The sequence below is a fragment of the Passer montanus genome, unplaced genomic scaffold (assembly GCF_014805655.1).
Source record: "Passer montanus isolate IOZ18808 unplaced genomic scaffold, ASM1480565v1 scaffold408, whole genome shotgun sequence".
Taxonomy (NCBI): domain Eukaryota; kingdom Metazoa; phylum Chordata; class Aves; order Passeriformes; family Passeridae; genus Passer; species Passer montanus.
In genome coordinates this window covers 1-17,773 of record NW_024368908.1, presented here as the reverse complement: position 1 = coordinate 17,773, position 17,773 = coordinate 1, and the positions used below count along the sequence as shown (strand labels likewise).

The 17,773-nt window shown below is 58.7% G+C and overlaps 1 protein-coding gene across 1 annotated transcript in view; it reads right to left on the bottom strand.

Moving 5' to 3' along the window:
* Nucleotides 1–17,090, bottom strand: part of ITGA10 (integrin subunit alpha 10) — a 19,642-nt gene extending 2,552 nt beyond the window's left edge. Inside the window, exons 1-17 of the mRNA XM_039719106.1 lie at nt 17,045–17,090; nt 15,560–15,671; nt 13,915–14,012; nt 12,759–12,838; nt 12,542–12,656; nt 12,343–12,470; nt 9,974–10,122; nt 9,456–9,606; nt 9,216–9,381; nt 9,062–9,135; nt 7,712–7,856; nt 6,667–6,815; nt 6,440–6,583; nt 5,805–6,008; nt 5,010–5,140; nt 3,957–4,126; nt 17–272 (exon numbers count right to left, since the gene is read on the bottom strand). Of these exons, the coding sequence (XP_039575040.1) occupies nt 17–272; nt 3,957–4,126; nt 5,010–5,140; nt 5,805–6,008; nt 6,440–6,583; nt 6,667–6,815; nt 7,712–7,856; nt 9,062–9,135; nt 9,216–9,381; nt 9,456–9,606; nt 9,974–10,122; nt 12,343–12,470; nt 12,542–12,656; nt 12,759–12,838; nt 13,915–14,012; nt 15,560–15,671; nt 17,045–17,090 (2,318 nt within the window). The remainder of the gene's footprint in view (nt 1–16; nt 273–3,956; nt 4,127–5,009; nt 5,141–5,804; nt 6,009–6,439; nt 6,584–6,666; nt 6,816–7,711; nt 7,857–9,061; nt 9,136–9,215; nt 9,382–9,455; nt 9,607–9,973; nt 10,123–12,342; nt 12,471–12,541; nt 12,657–12,758; nt 12,839–13,914; nt 14,013–15,559; nt 15,672–17,044) is intronic.
* Between the last annotated feature and the right edge of the window lie 683 nt (nt 17,091–17,773).

Below are 17,773 nucleotides of genomic sequence, written 5' to 3'. Positions count from 1 at the left end.
TCCCTCCCCCACAGGCAGGCCCGGGGGGGCTCCGGGGGCGCGGCCGTGGCCGCGGAAGCAGAGGCGGGCGCGCAGGCAGACGGCGCCGGAGCCGCCGCGCCGGCAGTTCCTCTGCGTGACGCTGACGGCCGCCGGCTGCACCGACACGGCCGCGGCCACGCGCAGGATCCGGCGGGACCTGCGGGGCACGGCCACGGCGGGCGGCTCAGGGGGCACGGCCCGAGCCCGCTGAGCGCGGGGAGAGCGCGAGGGCTCCGGGAGCAGAGCGGGGTCTGGCCAGGGGAAACTGAGGCACGGAGTGTCGCGCCATGGCCCGCGTGGCACTGTTCCTGGGGTGTCCTATCCCTTCTGCATGTTCTTGTCCCCTCTCCATGTCCTCATTCCCGGGGTGTCCCTGTCCCCATTCCTGAGGTGTCCCTGTCCCTTCTCCATGTCCCTGTTCCTGGGGTGTCCCTGTCCCTTGTCCATGTCCCCATTTCCAGGGTGTCCCTGTCCCCTCTCCACGTCCCTGTCCCTTCTCCATGTCCCTGTTCCCAGGGTGTCCCTGTCCCCATTCCTGACGTGTCCCTATCCCTTCTCCATGTCCCCATTTCCAGGGTGTCCCTGTACCTGTTCCTGGGGTGTCCTTGTCCCTTCTCCATGTTCTTGTCCCCTCTCCATGTCACTATTCCCACGGTGTCCCTGTCCCCATTCCCATGGTGTCCCTTGTCCCCATTCCTGGTCTGTCCCTGTCCCCTTCCCCTGTCCCTATTCCCTGTCCCCATTCCCGGCTGTCCCCATCCCCATCCCCGGGCTGTTCCCATTCCCAATGTGTCCCCGTCCCCATTCCTGGGCTGCCCCCTTCCCCGGGCTGTCCCTGTCCCCATTCCCAGTTGTCCCCATCCCCATTCCCGGCTGTCCCTTGTCCCTGTCCCCATCCCCGGCTGTCCCGGATGCTCTGGGATGCTCCAGGGTGCTCCAGAACCCTTTGGGATGCTCTGGGATGCTCCAGGATACCCCAGAACCTTTGGGATGCTCTGGGATGCTCCAGGGTGCTCCAGAACCCTTTGGGATGCTCTGGGATGCTCCAGGATACCCCAGAACCTTTGGGATGCTCTGGGATGCTCCAGGGTGCTCCAGAACCCTTTGGGATGCTCTGGGATGCTCCAGGATACCCCAGAACCTTTGGGATGCTCTGGGATGCTCCAGGGTGCTCCAGAACCCTTTGGGATGCTCTGGGATGCTCCAGGATACCCCAGAACCTTTGGGATGCTCTGGGATGCTCCAGGGTGCTCCAGAACCCTTTGGGATGCTCTGGGATGCTCCAGGATACCCCAGAACCTTTGGGATGCTCTGGGATGCTCCAGGGTGCTCCAGAACCCTTTGGGATGCTCTGGGATGCTCCAGGATACCCCAGAACCTTTGGGATGCTCTGGGATGCTCCAGGGTGCTCCAGAACCCTTTGGGATGCTCTGGGATGCTCCAGGATACCCCAGAACCTTTGGGATGCTCTGGGATGCTCCAGGGTGCTCCAGAACCCTTTGGGATGCTCTGGGATGCTCCAGGATACCCCAGAACCTTTGGGATGCTCTGGGATGCTCCAGGGTGCTCCAGAACCCTTTGGGATGCTCTGGGATGCTCCAGGATACCCCAGAACCTTTGGGATGCTCTGGGATGCTCCAGGGTGCTCCAGAACCCTTTGGGATGCTCTGGGATGCTCCAGGATACCCCAGAACCTTTGGGATGCTCTGGGATGCTCCAGGGTGCTCCAGAACCCTTTGGGATGCTCTGGGATGCTCCAGGATACCCCAGAACCTTTGGGATGCTCTGGGATGCTCCAGGGTGCTCCAGAACCCTTTGGGATGCTCTGGGATGCTCCAGGATACCCCAGAACCTTTGGGATGCTCTGGGATGCTCCAGGGTGCTCCAGAACCCTTTGGGATGCTCTGGGATGCTCCAGGATACCCCAGAACCTTTGGGATGCTCTGGGATGCTCCAGGGTGCTCCAGAACCCTTTGGGATGCTCTGGGATGCTCCAGGATACCCCAGAACCTTTGGGATGCTCTGGGATGCTCCAGGGTGCTCCAGAACCCTTTGGGATGCTCTGGGATGCTCCAGGATACCCCAGAACCTTTGGGATGCTCTGGGATGCTCCAGGGTGCTCCAGAACCCTTTGGGATGCTCTGGGATGCTCCAGGATACCCCAGAACCTTTGGGATGCTCTGGGATGCTCCAGGGTGCTCCAGAACCCTTTGGGATGCTCTGGGATGCTCCAGGATACCCCAGAACCTTTGGGATGCTCTGGGATGCTCCAGGGTGCTCCAGAACCCTTTGGGATGCTCTGGGATGCTCCAGGATACCCCAGAACCTTTGGGATGCTCTGGGATGCTCCAGGGTGCTCCAGAACCCTTTGGGATGCTCTGGGATGCTCCAGGATACCCCAGAACCTTTGGGATGCTCTGGGATGCTCCAGGGTGCTCCAGAACCCTTTGGGATGCTCTGGGATGCTCCAGGATACCCCAGAACCTTTGGGATGCTCTGGGATGCTCCAGGGTGCTCCAGAACCCTTTGGGATGCTCTGGGATGCTCCAGGATACCCCAGAACCTTTGGGATGCTCTGGGATGCTCCAGGGTGCTCCAGAACCCTTTGGGATGCTCTGGGATGCTCCAGGATACCCCAGAACCTTTGGGATGCTCTGGGATGCTCCAGGGTGCTCCAGAACCCTTTGGGATGCTCTGGGATGCTCCAGGATACCCCAGAACCTTTGGGATGCTCTGGGATGCTCCAGGGTGCTCCAGAACCCTTTGGGATGCTCTGGGATGCTCCAGGATACCCCAGAACCTTTGGGATGCTCTGGGATGCTCCAGGGTGCTCCAGAACCCTTTGGGATGCTCTGGGATGCTCCAGGATACCCCAGAACCTTTGGGATGCTCTGGGATGCTCCAGGGTGCTCCAGAACCCTTTGGGATGCTCTGGGATGCTCCAGGATACCCCAGAACCTTTGGGATGCTCTGGGATGCTCCAGGGTGCTCCAGAACCCTTTGGGATGCTCTGGGATGCTCCAGGATACCCCAGAACCTTTGGGATGCTCTGGGATGCTCCAGGGTGCTCCAGAACCCTTTGGGATGCTCTGGGATGCTCCAGGATACCCCAGAACCTTTGGGATGCTCTGGGATGCTCCAGGGTGCTCCAGAACCCTTTGGGATGCTCTGGGATGCTCCAGGATACCCCAGAACCTTTGGGATGCTCTGGGATGCTCCAGGGTGCTCCAGAACCCTTTGGGATGCTCTGGGATGCTCCAGGATACCCCAGAACCTTTGGGATGCTCTGGGATGCTCCAGGGTGCTCCAGAACCCTTTGGGATGCTCTGGGATGCTCCAGGATACCCCAGAACCTTTGGGATGCTCTGGGATGCTCCAGGGTGCTCCAGAACCCTTTGGGATGCTCTGGGATGCTCCAGGATACCCCAGAACCTTTGGGATGCTCTGGGATGCTTTGGGATGCTCTGGGATGGCTCCGGTATGCTCCAGAACCTTTGGGATACTCCAGAACCCTTTGGGATGCTCTGGAATGCTCTGGGGTGCTCCAGGACACTTTGGGATGCTCTGGGATAGCTCCAGGATGCTCCAGAACCTTTGGGATGCTCTGGAATTCTCCGGGGTGCTCTGGGGTGTTCTGGAATGCTCAGGGGTGCTCCTGGATTCTCTGGAATGCTCCAGAACCCTTTGGGATGGCTCTGGAATGTTCTGGGATGCTCCAGAACCCTTTGGGATGGCTCTGGGGTGCTCCAGAACCCTTTGGGATGCTCCAGAACCCTTTGGGATGGCTCTGGGGTGCTCCCAGAACCCTTTGGGATGCTCTGGGGTGCTCCAGAACCCTTTGGGATGCTCCAGAACCCTTGGGATGCCCTGGGGTGCCCCCCACCCATCCAGGGCCTCTCCAAGGACCCCCCCAGCCCCCCGGGCCCCTCACTCACCCTCAGGCAGGCCCGGGGGGGCTCCGGGGGCGCGGCCGTGGCCGCGGAAGCAGAGGCGGGCGCGCAGGCAGACGGCGCCGGAGCCGCCGCGCCGGCAGTTCCTCTGCGTGACGCTGACGGCCGCCGGCTGCACCGACACGGCCGCGGCCACGCGCAGGATCCGGCGGGACCTGCGGGGCACGGCCACGGCGGGCGGCTCAGGGGGCACGGCCCGAGCCCGCTGAGCGCGGGGAGAGCGCGAGGGCTCCGGGAGCAGAGCGGGGTCTGGCCAGGGGAAACTGAGGCACGGACTGTCGCGCCATGGCCCGCGTGGCACTGTTCTCAGGGTGTCCCTGTCCCTTCTGCATGTTCTTGTCCCCTCTCCATGTCCTCATTCCCGGGGTGTCCCTGTCCCCATTCCTGAGGTGTCCCTGTCCCTTCTCCATGTCCCTGTTCCTGGGGTGTCCCTGTCCCTTGTCCATGTCCCCATTTCCAGGGTGTCCCTGTCCCCTCTCCACGTCCCTGTCCCTTCTCCATGTCCCTGTTCCCAGGGTGTCCCTGTCCCCATTCCTGACGTGTCCCTATCCCTTCTCCATGTCCCCATTTCCAGGGTGTCCCTGTACCTGTTCCTGGGGTGTCCTTGTCCCTTCTCCATGTTCTTGTCCCCTCTCCATGTCACTATTCCCACGGTGTCCCTGTCCCCATTCCCATGGTGTCCCTTGTCCCCATTCCTGGTCTGTCCCTGTCCCCTTCCCCTGTCCCTATTCCCTGTCCCCATTCCCGGCTGTCCCCATCCCCATCCCCGGGCTGTTCCCATTCCCAATGTGTCCCCGTCCCCATTCCTGGGCTGCCCCCTTCCCCGGGCTGTCCCTGTCCCCATTCCCAGTTGTCCCCATCCCCATTCCCGGCTGTCCCTTGTCCCTGTCCCCATCCCCGGCTGTCCCTGTCCCCTCCCTGTCCCCTCCCCGTCCCCATTCCCTGTCCCCATTCCCGTCTGTCCCCATCCCCACGGTGTCCCTGTCCCATCCCCGGCTGTCCCTGTCCCCTCCCCTGTCCCCTCCCCGTCCCGCTCACCGCAGCACCACGGCCGCCCCCTGCGCCCCCACGGCCACGTCCACCAGTCCGTCCCCGTCCATGTCCGTCCGTCCGTCCGCGCTGACCCCGAAGTAGCGCAGGCTCCAGCCCAGCGCGGCCGCCCCGATGCGCTGGGGGCGGGAACTGAGGGGTTAAACTCGTCTGGGGGCTCAGAGGGGTTTAGAACACAGAATCGGCCGTTTTAAATAGAAAATGTTGAAATAAAGGCAAATGGAATAGGAAATCGAGTGAAAATAAAATCGAGTGAAAATAAAATCGAGTAAAAATAAAATCAAGTAAAAATAAAATCAAGTAAAAATAAAATCAAGTAAAATAGATATAAACTTTTAAAATAAAGGTAATAAAATATGAAATCAAGTGAAAATAAAATCAAGTAAAATAGATATAAACTTTTAAAATAAAGTTAAATAAAATACAAAATCAAGTAAAAAATAAAATAAATATAAACTTTTAAAATAAATAAAATATAAAATCAAGTAAAAATAAAATTAAGTAAAAATAAAATCAAGCAAAACCAAAATAAATTAAATATAAACTTTTAAAATAAATTGAAATAAAATAGCTGCCCTCAAATTTTTTGAGGTCCTATGAGGTGGCATCATTGAGAGACACTTTTTTGGGGCTTTTTTTACTTTTTTGGGGGCTTTTTTCCTTTTTTTGGGGCTTTTTTTCCTTTTTTTTTGGTGGGACAAAGGCTAATTTTGCCACTCTGGCATTAGCGGGGCACACCCCTACACCCCCCGTGGCTGTGCCCACCCTGCCAGGCGCTCTCACCTGCGTCTGGCGGGGCAGCAGGGTGCCAGGGGCGGTGTGGAACACGTAGAGAGCCCCTCGGTGCCCGTCCTCCAGCGGAGCGCCCACCACGGCCCCGGCCAGCCCGTCCTGGCCCAGGTCGGGCACGGCGCCCAGCGCGGACCCGAACCTGGAATCCTGCGGCCTCGCCTCGGGGAGCAGCGACCCCGCGGGGCTCAGGCGCTCCTGGGGGGTCAGGGGTGCCCTCGGTACCCCCGCGGGGCAGGCACCCCCTCGGTGCCGCTGCGTGCCCGTCATTCCCTGAATTCCTTCAACGTCTTGGCAGCGCGGTGGTGCGCCCGGTGCCCGCCCCAGTGCGCCCCAGTTCAACCCAGTCCCGCTCAGCTGCCCCACACCATGAACACAGACCCTCCTCCTGCCCCCTCACCTGCCCCACACCATGAACACAGACCCTCCTCCTGCCCCCTCACCTGCCCCACACCATGAACACAGACCCTCCTCCTGCCCCCTCACCTGCCCCACACCCTCTCAGTGCCCCCACCTGTCCTCTCATCTCCCCCATACCATAAATATAGAACCACCCCCTGCCCCTCTCACCTGCCCCACGCCCCCAGACCCTCCCGGTGCCCCCTCACCTGCCCCCTGTGCCCCCTCACCTGCCCCACCCGGTACACGTAGACCCTGCCGCGCTCCCAGCCCTGCCCCCCCAGGTAGGAGGGCGCTGCCACCAGCAGCAGCTCGCTGTCCCCATCTCCCTCCAGGTCCAGGGCCAGCACCTCGCTGCCGAAGTAGGAGCCGATCTGGGGGTGCAGGGGGCTGTGAGGCTTTGGGGGGGCCCAAACCCCCCTCCCCAGAGCCCCCCAAGCCCCCCAGCAGCCCTCACCTGGTCCCCCACCAGCGCCTGGGCCACCGTCACGGCGCCCGAGGGGTCCAGCTGGAACAGGACGACCTTGCCCTTGTGCTGGAAGCGGGGGGCACCGGCCACCAACAGGCGCTGCCCCCCCGGCAGCTGCAGCGAGGACACCGAGTACCCTGGGGGGGAGAGGGTCAGAGCCCCGGGGGGACAGGGGGTCCTGGGGCACCCCAAAATCCGGGGTTGGGGTGAACCTGGGGCACCCCAAATATCCAGGACATGGAGCATCCCAGAGCACCCCAAAATCCGGGTTTGGAGCGTCCCAGGGCACCCCAAAATCTGGGTTTGGGGCATTTCTGGAGTGTCCCCAGAGCACCCCAAATATTTGGGTTTGGAATGTCCCAGGGCACCCCAAATATCCGGGTTTGGGGCATCCCCAGGGGACCCCAAATATCCAATTTTGGAGCATCCCTGAAGTGTCCCTGGGGCACCCCAAATATCCAGGTTTGGAGTGAACCTGGGGCACCCCAATATCCAGGCTTGGGGCATCCCTGGAGTATGGAGTGTCCCTAGGGCACCCCAAATTTCCAGAACATTTCTGTACCACCAAATCCCCCCCAAATATCCATTCCAGGGAACACCCCCACTTCACCCCAAATCTGCAGGCCGTGGAACACCCTTGAGTCACCCCAAATCTGGAGGAAGGGAACACCCCAATTCACCCCAAATCTGGAGGAAGGGAACACCCCGATTCACCCCAAATCTGGAGGAAGGGAACACCCAGATTCACCCCAAATCTGGAGCACGGAGCACCCCTGATTCACCCCAAATCTGCAGGCCGTGGAATACCCCCATTCACCCCAAATCCGGAGCACGGAGCACCCCTGGTTCACCCCAAATCCGGAGCACGGAGCACCCCTGGTTCACCCCAAATCCGGAGCACGGAGCACCCCTGGTTCACCCCAAATCCGGAGCACGGAGCACCCCTGGTTCACCCCAAATCCGGAGCACGGAGCACCCCTGGCTCACCCCAAATCCGGAGCACGGAGCACCCCCGGCCCCCCGTACCCCATACCCAGGTAGGCCGCGTGGTTCCTGAGCCGCAGCGGGAATTCCTCCTGGAAGGCCTCGCGCGCCGGCACCACGCGCCCGCGCCGCCGCTCCTCCAGCACTCCTCCCTCCCAGGCGTGGGCTCCCACCATCCCAAAGAGCATCCCGTCCTGCCGGCGTAGGAATCCATGGGGTCAGAGGGTTTTAGGGAAGGCGGGGAAAAAAAAGGCCTCAGAAAGAGTAAGGAGAGCGAAATGCTAAAGCAGCAAAGAGATATTGGCAGACATGAGAAACAGAACAATAAAGCTGTGCAGTTTGGCTTTCCAAGTTGCAAAAAGGTATATTTTAGTAAATGTTTAGAGGGTTAAATATGAGTAGGGCTCTGTGCTCTTTTATAAAATACCTATTGTATGAGAGAAAAAGCTGCTATTGTTTTAACCAAAGCTACGCGTGCTTCATGTGGCTGGATAGAACTGTCAATGTGCTTTTGCTCTATGTCATTGGCTGAAACTGGGTCTGAAACTATCTTATAATATGTTTTAACATTAAGTTTCCTTGGTCTTCTGTCAAAAGAAAGGCTGCAGAGACAGTAAGGAGAGCGAAATGCTAAAGCAGCAGCAAAGAGATATCAGCAGACATGAGAAATAGAAAGCCAAACTGCACAGCTTTATTGTTCTAAGTTGCAAAAAGGTATATTTTAGTAAATGTTTAGAAGGTTAAATACAAATAGGGCTCTGTGCTCTGTCTTTTATAAACGAACCATTGTATGAGAGAAAAAGCTGCTATTGTTTTAACCAAAGCTATGCGTGCTTCATGTGGCTGGACAGAACTGTCAATGTGCTTTTGCTCTATGTCATTGGCTGAAACTGGGTCTGAAACTATCTTATAATATGTTTTAACATTAAGTTTCCTTGGCCTTCTGTCTGGATAGCGAGCTGCTCGCATGGATCCATTGCCAGAGCCATGTAATGAGACTGATGCTACTTAAATAAACAGCTCATGACGCTGTTCAGGCGTGGTCCCATTCTGTTTGTGTCTGTAAGTAATTGCTGGCACAGCTCGGTGGCCCCGAGCCCTGCCAATGTCACCCAGGGGTGACACAGGTTGTTTGCCACCTTTCCCAGTGGTCACAGAGAGAAACAACTTCCCCAAGGCTGTGAGAAGCTCAGGGAAAAGAATTATGAATGATTTTTATCTCACGCTGCTGCACCCGGTGTTTGTGATGGCGTTAATGTGTGTGGATTACCAAAGGGTGGCTCCTTAATTAGCCAGTGTTTTGATGAAAGGACCAACCTAGAGAACCAGAGCACAGAAAGGAACGGGTGTCCTAACCAAGTGGATTTAGCCTTTCTGCCTCGCTATCTGCCAGGATCACCTCGAGGTGGTGGATGGAGAAGCCGATCTGGGACATCTCCAGCTCGAAGGCGCTCTCGTTGTCGCCGTGGGTGCCTGGGCGGGCGAGGAAGGAGACTCAGCTCCTCCAGCTGGGACCCCCAGCCCTTCCCACCACCCCAGCCCCCATCCAGCACCTTCCAGGCTGAAGATCCGATCCCCCAGAGCGTCCACGATGTCGCTGAGGGCAGCCTCATCCGTGACGTTGAAGAAATACTTCTCGTCGGGGTCGCTGGCGATGGACTTGATCTCCCGGATGAAATCCTGGGGATCCTGCTGCCGCCGCAGGTAGTGCCCCAGCACCTGAGGGGGGCACGGGGCTCAGCAGGAGCACCCCGGGGCGCGGGGGAGGCAGGGGTGGGTGGCAGGGGGCTCACGGCGATGGCGTAGCGGGTGACGTTGCGCCGCTCGCACTCGGCCAGCGCGGCGGGCAGCTCGTCGCCGTCGTGGGACTCGCCGTCCGTCACCACCAGCAGCAGCCGCGCCGCGCCCGGGCGCCCGCCCCGCGCCGCGCTGAACGACTGGGTGCTGGGGGAGAGCCGGCCCCGCTCAGCCCCCAGTGCTGGCCCTGATCCCAGCCCTCATCCTGATCCTGATCCAAATCCAAATCCTGGCCCTGCTCCCAGCCCTCATCCTGATCCTGATCCCAATCCTGGCCCTGATCCCAGCCCTCATCCTGATCCTGATCCTGATCCCAATCCTGGCCCTGCTCCCAGCCCTCATCCTGATCCTGATCCCAATCCTGGCCCTGATCCCAGCCCTCATCCTGATCCTGATCCCAATCCTGGCCCTGATCCCAGCCCTCATCCTGATCCTGATCCTGATCCCAATCCTGGCCCTGATCCCAGCCCTCATCCTGATCCTGATCCTGATCCCAATCCTGGCCCTGGCCCACCATGCCTCCCGGATGGCCATGGCCGTCCTGGTCTCCCTCCCCTCCTGCCGCGTCAGGTTCCGCGCGGCCTCCAGCAGCCTCTGGGCCGTGGGGTGCTGCCCCAGCGCCCACTCCTGCACCACGTGCTCCCCGTACTGCAGCACCCCCACCTGCAACGGGGAGAGTCAGAGCCAGAGGGAACCCCAAAACATCCCCCAACCCACAGGGACCCCCCAAACCCATAGGGATATCCCTCAATTCCCCAGGGTGCTCCCCCAGCGCCCACTCCTGCACCACGTGCTCCCCGTACTGCAGCACCCCCACCTGCAATGGGGAGAGTCAGAGGGAACCCCAAAACATCCCCCAACCCACAGGGACCCCCCAAACCCACAGGGATATCCCTCAATTCCCCAGAGGATCCCCAAACCCACAGGGACATCCCTCAAGTCCCCAGGGAATCCCCAAAGTTCAGGGGGAACCCTCAAATCCCCCGGGAGGACAACGCCATCACCCCAAGGAATGATGCCATCACCCCAGGGGACAATGCCATCACCCCAAGACTGGCACCACCCCAGGGGCAACAGCACTGCCCTGAGGACAGTCCCCTTGCCCTGGGGACACCCCCCAGCCTTGGGGACACCACCCCAGCCCTGGGGACACCCCCCAGCCCTGGGGACAGTCCCCCAGCCTTGGGGACACCGCGGTGCCACCAAGGTGCCACACCAGGTGCCACCTTTCCAATGACAATGCCATCACAGCACTGCCCTGGAGACAGCCCCCTTGCCCTGGGGACACCCCCCAGCCTTGGGGACACCACCCCAGACCTGGGGACACCACCCCAGCCCTGGGGACACCATCCCAGCCTTGGGGACACCATTGTGCCACCAAGGGAACCCCCAAACCCACAGGGATATCCCTCAATTCCCCAGAGGATCCCCAAACCCACAGGGACATCCCTCAAATCCCCAGGGAATCCCCAAAGTTCAGGGGGAACCCTCAAATCCCCCGGGAGGACAACGCCATCACCCCAAGGAATGATGCCATCACCCCAGGGGACAATGCCATCACCCCAAGGACAACAGCACTGCCCTGGAGACAGCCCCCCTGGGGACACCCCCCCGTGGTGCCACCAAGGTGCCACACCAGGTGCCACCTTTCCAATGACAATGCCATCACCCAAGGGACAATGCCATCACCCCAAGGACAACAGCACTGCCCTGGAGACAGCCCCCTTGCCCTGGGGACACCCTCCTTGCCCTGGGTCTGCCCTCCTTGCCCTGGGGACACCCCCCAGCCTTGGGGACACCACCCCAGACCTGGGGACACCACCCCAGCCCTGGGGACACCATCCCAGCCTTGGGGACACCATTGTGCCACCAAGGTGCCACACAAGGTGCCACCTTTCCAATGACAATGCCATCACAGCACTGCCCTGGAGACAGCCCCCTTGCCCTGGGGACACCCCCCAGCCTTGGGGACACCACCCCAGACCTGGGGACACCACCCCAGCCCTGGGGACACCATCCCAGCCTTGGGGACACCATTGTGCCACCAAGGTGCCACACAAGGTGCCACCTTTCCAATGACAATGCCATCACAGCACTGCCCTGGAGACAGCCCCCTTGCCCTGGGGACACCCCCCAGCCTTGGGGACACCACCCCAGACCTGGGGACACTCAGGGGGAACCCTCAAATCCCCCGGGAGGACAACGCCATCACCCCAAGGAATGATGCCATCACCCCAGGGGACAATGCCATCACCCCAAGACTGGCACCACCCCAGGGGCAACAGCACTGCCCTGAGGACAGTCCCCTTGCCCTGGGGACACCCCCCAGCCTTGGGGACACCACCCCAGCCCTGGGGACACCCCCCAGCCCTGGGGACAGTCCCCCAGCCTTGGGGACACCGCGGTGCCACCAAGGTGCCACACCAGGTGCCACCTTTCCAATGCCAAGGCCATCACCCCCCTGCCCTGGGGACCCCCCCCCAGCCCTGGGGACACCCTCCTTGCCCTGGGTCTGCCCTCCTTGCCCTGGGGACACCCCCCAGCCTTGGGGACACCACCCCAGACCTGGGGACACCACCCCAGCCCTGGGGACACCATCCCAGCCTTGGGGACACCATTGTGCCACCAAGGTGCCACACAAGGTGCCACCTTTCCAATGACAATGCCATCACAGCACTGCCCTGGGGACACCCCCCAGTCCTGGGGACACCGCGGTGCCACCAAGGTGCCACACGGTGCCACCTTTCCAATGACAATGCCATCGCCCCAAGGACAACAGCACTGCCTTGGAGACACCCCCCCCAGCCTTGGGGACACCCCCAGCCCTGGGGACACCCCCAGCCCTGGGCACACCGCGGTGCCACCAGGACGCCCCGCCCTGACCTGGGTCTGCCCGGGCCCGACGAAGAAGCGGCGCAGGATGTTGCCCAGGAACGCCTGCACCTCCTCCCAGGGGTAGATGCTGTTGGAGCCGTCCAGCAGCACGACGATGTCCATGAAGGTGGGGCAGCCTGGCAGGGGACACGGTGACAGCGGGGGTGGCACGGCCCGGCGGCGCCCAGGGCGTGCCAACCCCACTCACGCTGGGCTGTGGGCGCCACGGTGCCCACGGGCCGGAGCTCCCGGTCCAGCTGGAGGCAGCGGCCGGTGCTGAACACGGAGGTGCCACATTCCTGCGACCACAGCGGGGCACACGCCTTGGGGAGGGGTGGCACCGGGCCACGGCGGTGACGTCATCATGATGTCACCCTGACGTCATGCTGATGTCACCCCCCCTGCCTCAGTTTCCCCCGGCTCACCACGACCCCGCCGTCCTCGGAGTCTGCCAGCGTCATGCCGAGGTGGCCGGGGCTGCTGCTGAGCCACGGCACGGCAGCGCCTTGGGGACAGCGGGGACAAACAGGGGGACCCCAAAAAGCTCAGCAGGGGCTGGGCTGGGGGGGGCTCCCCGTACTGGAACGGGGAGGGTCAGAGGCAGGGGGAGCCCTAAAATATCCCCCGAAGCCACGGGGATCCCCCAAAGCCACAGGGAACCCCAAACCCACAGGGAACCCCAAACCCACAGGGATCCCCCAAACCCACAGGGAACCCCAAACCCACAGGGAACCCCAAAGTCCACAGGGAACCCCCAAACTCACAGAAACCCCAAACCCACGGGAACCCCCAGGGAACCCCCAAACCCACAGGGAACCTCCAGAGAACCCCCAAATCCATAGGGATCCCCAAACCCACAGGGACCCTCCAAATCCACAGAGAACCCCCAAAACCATAGGGAATCCCAAAGTCCACAGGGACCCCAAAGCCACAGGGAACCTCCAGGGAATCCCCAACCCCACAGGGAACCCCCAAACCTACAGGGACCCCAAACCCACACGGAACTCCCAAAGCCACAAGGAACCCCAAAACCCCCAAGGAATCCCCAAACCCATAGGGGACCCCAAATCCCCAAGGAGCCCCCAAACCCTCAGGGAATCCCAAAGTCCACAGGGAACCCCCAAAGCCCCGGGGAACCCTAAAACCACAGGGAACCCCAAACCCACATGGAACCCCCAAAGCCACAAGGAACCCCAAAACCCCCAAGGAATCCCCAAACCCATAGGGGACCCCAAATCCCCAAGGAGCCCCCAAACCCTCAGGGAATCCCAAAGTCCACAGGGAACCCCCAAAGCCACGGGGAACCCCCAAATCCACAGGGACCCCTCAAACCCCCAGGGACTCCCTAAAACCACAGGGACACCCCTCAAACCCCCTCTCCCCACCTTTCCTGCCTCAGTTTCCCCATTCCTGCCTCAGTTTCCCCATCCCTGCCTCAGTTTCCCCTTGTCCCTTTTGTCCCCGGGCCTCACCCACTTCTTGTCCCCATCACCCCCCCAGTAGCCAAACTGGGACTCCGGTGGCCCCTGGCACCCCCCAAGCCCCCGGGGACACCCCAGATGTCCCCCCCAGCCCCGGTACCGAGGTTGGCCTTGGCACAGGAGGAGTTCTGGGCTCCCATGTGGCACTTGTAGACGTCACCTCGGCCATCGCCGTCCCACGGGGCCCCCACCAGGAGCCTGGGGGGGTCAAAAAGGGGTGGGGGGGACACAGGGGATGTCCCCCCCAAACCCAGCCTGGACACAGCCGGCCGCGTGTTTTAGGGAGGGGGGCACCGTGCCAGGCTGTGCCACCCACGTCTGTCTGTCTGTCTGTCCGGCCGCAGCCTCCTGCCCCTCCCGTGCTTCCCCTTCCCAGCCCCAACCGCCCTCCCTCCCCTCCCTGCCTCAGTTTCTCTTTCACAAAATCCCTTCCCGCCTCAGTTTTTGGCTTCCCTGCCTCAGGTTCCCCGTTCCTGCCTCAGTTTCCCCTTTCCCACCTCATTTTTTCCCATTCCTGCCTCAGTTTCCCCGTCCCTGCCTCAGTTTCCCCATTCCTGCCTCAGTTTCCCCGTCCGTGCCTCAGTTTCCCCGTCCGTGCCTCAGTTTCCCCGTCCGTGCCTCAGTTTCCCCTTTCCTGCCTCAGTTTCCCTTTCCTTTTCCCGCCTCAGTTTTTGGCTTCCCTGCCTCAGGTTCCCCGTTCCTGCCTCAGGTTCCCCTTTCCCACCTCATTTTTTCCCATCCCTGCCTCAGTTTCCCCTTTCCCCCCTCAGTTTCCCTTTCCCTGCCTCAGTTTCCCCTTTCCCCCCTCATTTTTTCCCATCCCTGCCTCAGTTTCCCCATTCCTGCCTCAGTTTCCCCGTCCGTGCCTCAGTTTCCCCTTTCCCCCCTCAGTTTCCCCGTTCCCCCCTCAGTTTCCTGTTCCCTGCCTCAGTTTCCCCGTCCCTGCCTCAGTTTCCCCTTCCCTGCCTCAATTTCCCCATCCCTGCCTCAGTTTCCCCTTCCCTGCCTCAATTTCCCCATCCCTGCCTCAGTTCCCCCTTCCCTGCCTCAATTTCCCCATCCCTGCCTCAGTTCCCCCTTCCCTGCCTCAATTTCCCCATCCCTGCCTCAGTTCCCCCTTCCCTGCCTCAATTTCCCCATCCCTGCCTCAGTTCCCCCTTCCCTGCCTCAATTTCCCCATCCCTGCCTCAGTTCCCCCTTCCCTGCCTCAATTTCCCCATCCCTGCCTCAGTTTCCCCATTCCTGCCTCAGTTTCCCCGTCCGTGCCTCAGTTTCCCCTTTCCCCCCTCAGTTTCCCCGTTCCCCCCTCAGTTTCCTGGCCGTGCCTCAGTTTCCCCGGGCTCACTCACCACCTGTCCCCGTGGCCCCCCCGCTGCAGCACCCGGTAGCCAAACTGGGACTCTGGTGGCCCCCGGAAGAGCCTCGGCCGCCCCACGTCGATGTTGAACCCCCCGGCGAGCCCTGCCGAGGTCGAGGGGGTGGAAAATCCCTTTTTTGCCTTTTTTTTCCCCAAAAATCCCCATTAAAAATGAGATTTTTCCAGTAAAAATTTTTCCCTGCCTCAGTTTCCCCGTTCCCCCCTCATTTTTTCCCTTCCCTGCCTCAGTTTCCCCATCCCTGCCTCAGTTTCCCCGTTCCCCCCTCAGTTTCCCCGTTCCCCCCTCAGTTTCCCCTTTCCCCCCTCAGTTTCCCCGTTCCCCCCTCAGTTTCCCCGGCCGTGCCTCAGTTTCCCCGGGCTCACTCACCACCTGTCCCCGTGGCCCCCCCGCTGCAGCACCCGGTAGCCAAACTGGGACTCTGGTGGCCCCTGGAAGAGCCTCGGCCGCCCCACGTCGATGTTGAACCCCCCGGCGAGCCCTGCCGAGGTCGAGGGGGTGGAAAATCCCTTTTTTGCCTTTTTTTTCCCCAAAAATCCCCATTAAAAATGAGATTTTTCCAGTAAAAATTCCGGGTTTCGGTTCCCCTTACGAGTTCCGCTTTCCCGCCTCGAGCCCGCCCTGAACCCAAAGGGATTTTGGTGCTTTTTTCCTCCAAAATGAATCAGGAGGGGGGAAATTGCCAAAATTTGGTCAATTTTCAAGAGATTTTGGTGTTTTTTCCCCCTCAAAAAACTCCTAAATAAATTCTGAAGGGGGAAATGACCAAAACTGGTCGGTTTTACCCCAAAATCCCCGAAATTGCCAAAATTTGGTCAATTTTCAAGAGATTTTGGTGTTTTCCACCTCCCAAAAAGCTCCAAAATAAATCAGGAGGGGACAAATTACCAAAATTGGTTGGATTTAAAAAGATTTTGGTGTTTTCTCCCTCCAAAAAAGCTCCAAAATAAATTAGGAGAGAAATGACCAAAATTTGCTGGTTTTAAAGGGATTTTGGTGTTTTCTCTCTCCAAAAAAAGCTCAAAAATAAATTAAGAGGGGGGAAATGACCAAAACTGGTCGTTTTTACCCCAAAATCCCCCCTGAAAATTCAAAAGTGGTCAATTTTAAAGGGATTTTGGTGTTTATTTCCCTCCAAAATAAATCAGAAGGGGGGAAATTGCCAAAATTTGGCCAATTTTAAAGCGATTTTGGTGTTTCCTACCCCTCAAAAAACTCCAAAATAAATTAAGTGGGGGGAAATGACCCAAAATTGGTCAATTTTAAAGATATTTTGGTGTTTTCTCCTTCTCAAAAAACTCCAAAATAAATTCTGAAGGGGGAAATGACCAAAACTGGTCGGTTTTACCCCAAAACCCCCCTGAAAATTCTAAAGTGGTCAATTTTAAAGAGATTTTGGTGTTTTCTCCTTCTCAAAAAAGCTCAAAAATAAATTAAGTGGGGGGGAAATCACCAAAATTGGTCAATTTTAAAGAGATTTTGGTGTTTCCTCCCTCCAAAATAAATCAGGAGGGGACAAATTAACAAAATTGGTCAATTTTAAAGAGATTTTGGTGTTTTTTCCCCCTCAAAAAACCCCAAAATAAATTCTGAAGGGGGAAATGACCAAAACTGGTCGGTTTTACCCCAAAATCCCCCCTGAAAATTCTAAAGTGGTCAATTTTAAAGAGATTTTGGTGTTTTCTCCTTCTCAAAAAAGCTCAAAAATAAATTAAGTGGGGACAAATTACGCAGGGAGCCCCACGTGGCCGCACTCGCTCCATCCAAACCCCAACCCCAATTTCACCCCAAATCCCAAATCCCAGCCTGGAAAAACCCCAAAAACCCCAAAATAAAGTGAATTTTTGGGGTTACCTGGGAGCAGGAGCAGCGCCAGGAGCAGCCCCCGCTTCCCCCCCATCGCTGCAGCTCCGGCAAAATCCCGATTTTGGGGTTTTTTGCCTTTTTTTTTTTTTTTCACCAGTTTATTTTTCCCTCCTCCTCCATCTCCAATTGGCTGCTAAAAATAAATGCGGTTTTGGGGTGGGGGGAGGTAAAATTTCAGGGAAAAAAACCGGGCAAAGTGGTAAAAACACAGGAAAAAAGGAGAAAGGAGGAGGTGGCGCAGGATTTTTAATTTTTTGGGGGGTTCTGGGTGCTCGAAGGGGATTTTTTTCACTTTTTTTATGGGAAAAATGAGGGGGAAAAATCGGAATTTTTTCCACAGAGGTGGCAGTGACAGCGGGAAATTCCCCCTGGGGACAGGCAGGGGAAAAAAGGAATTTTGGGGGGGTTTGGGTGAATTTTGGGTGGATTTTGAGTGGATTTTGGGCGGATTTTGGGTGAATTTTGGGTGAATTTTGGGGGGCTTTTGGGGTGGATTTGGGGTGGATTTGGGGCGGATTTTGGGCGGATTTTGGGCGGATTTTGGGTTGCCACGTCCTCAGGGTGACGCTGCCACCAGCCGGGCTGAGTTAAAAAAAATAAAATAAAATAAATAAATAAAAAAATTAAAAAGGGAAAAATTCCAACCCGGCGGTTTTGGGACAGAGGGAAACTTGTGCTGCCAGGGGCTGCGGGAAGGGCAGGAATTTAAAAAAAAAA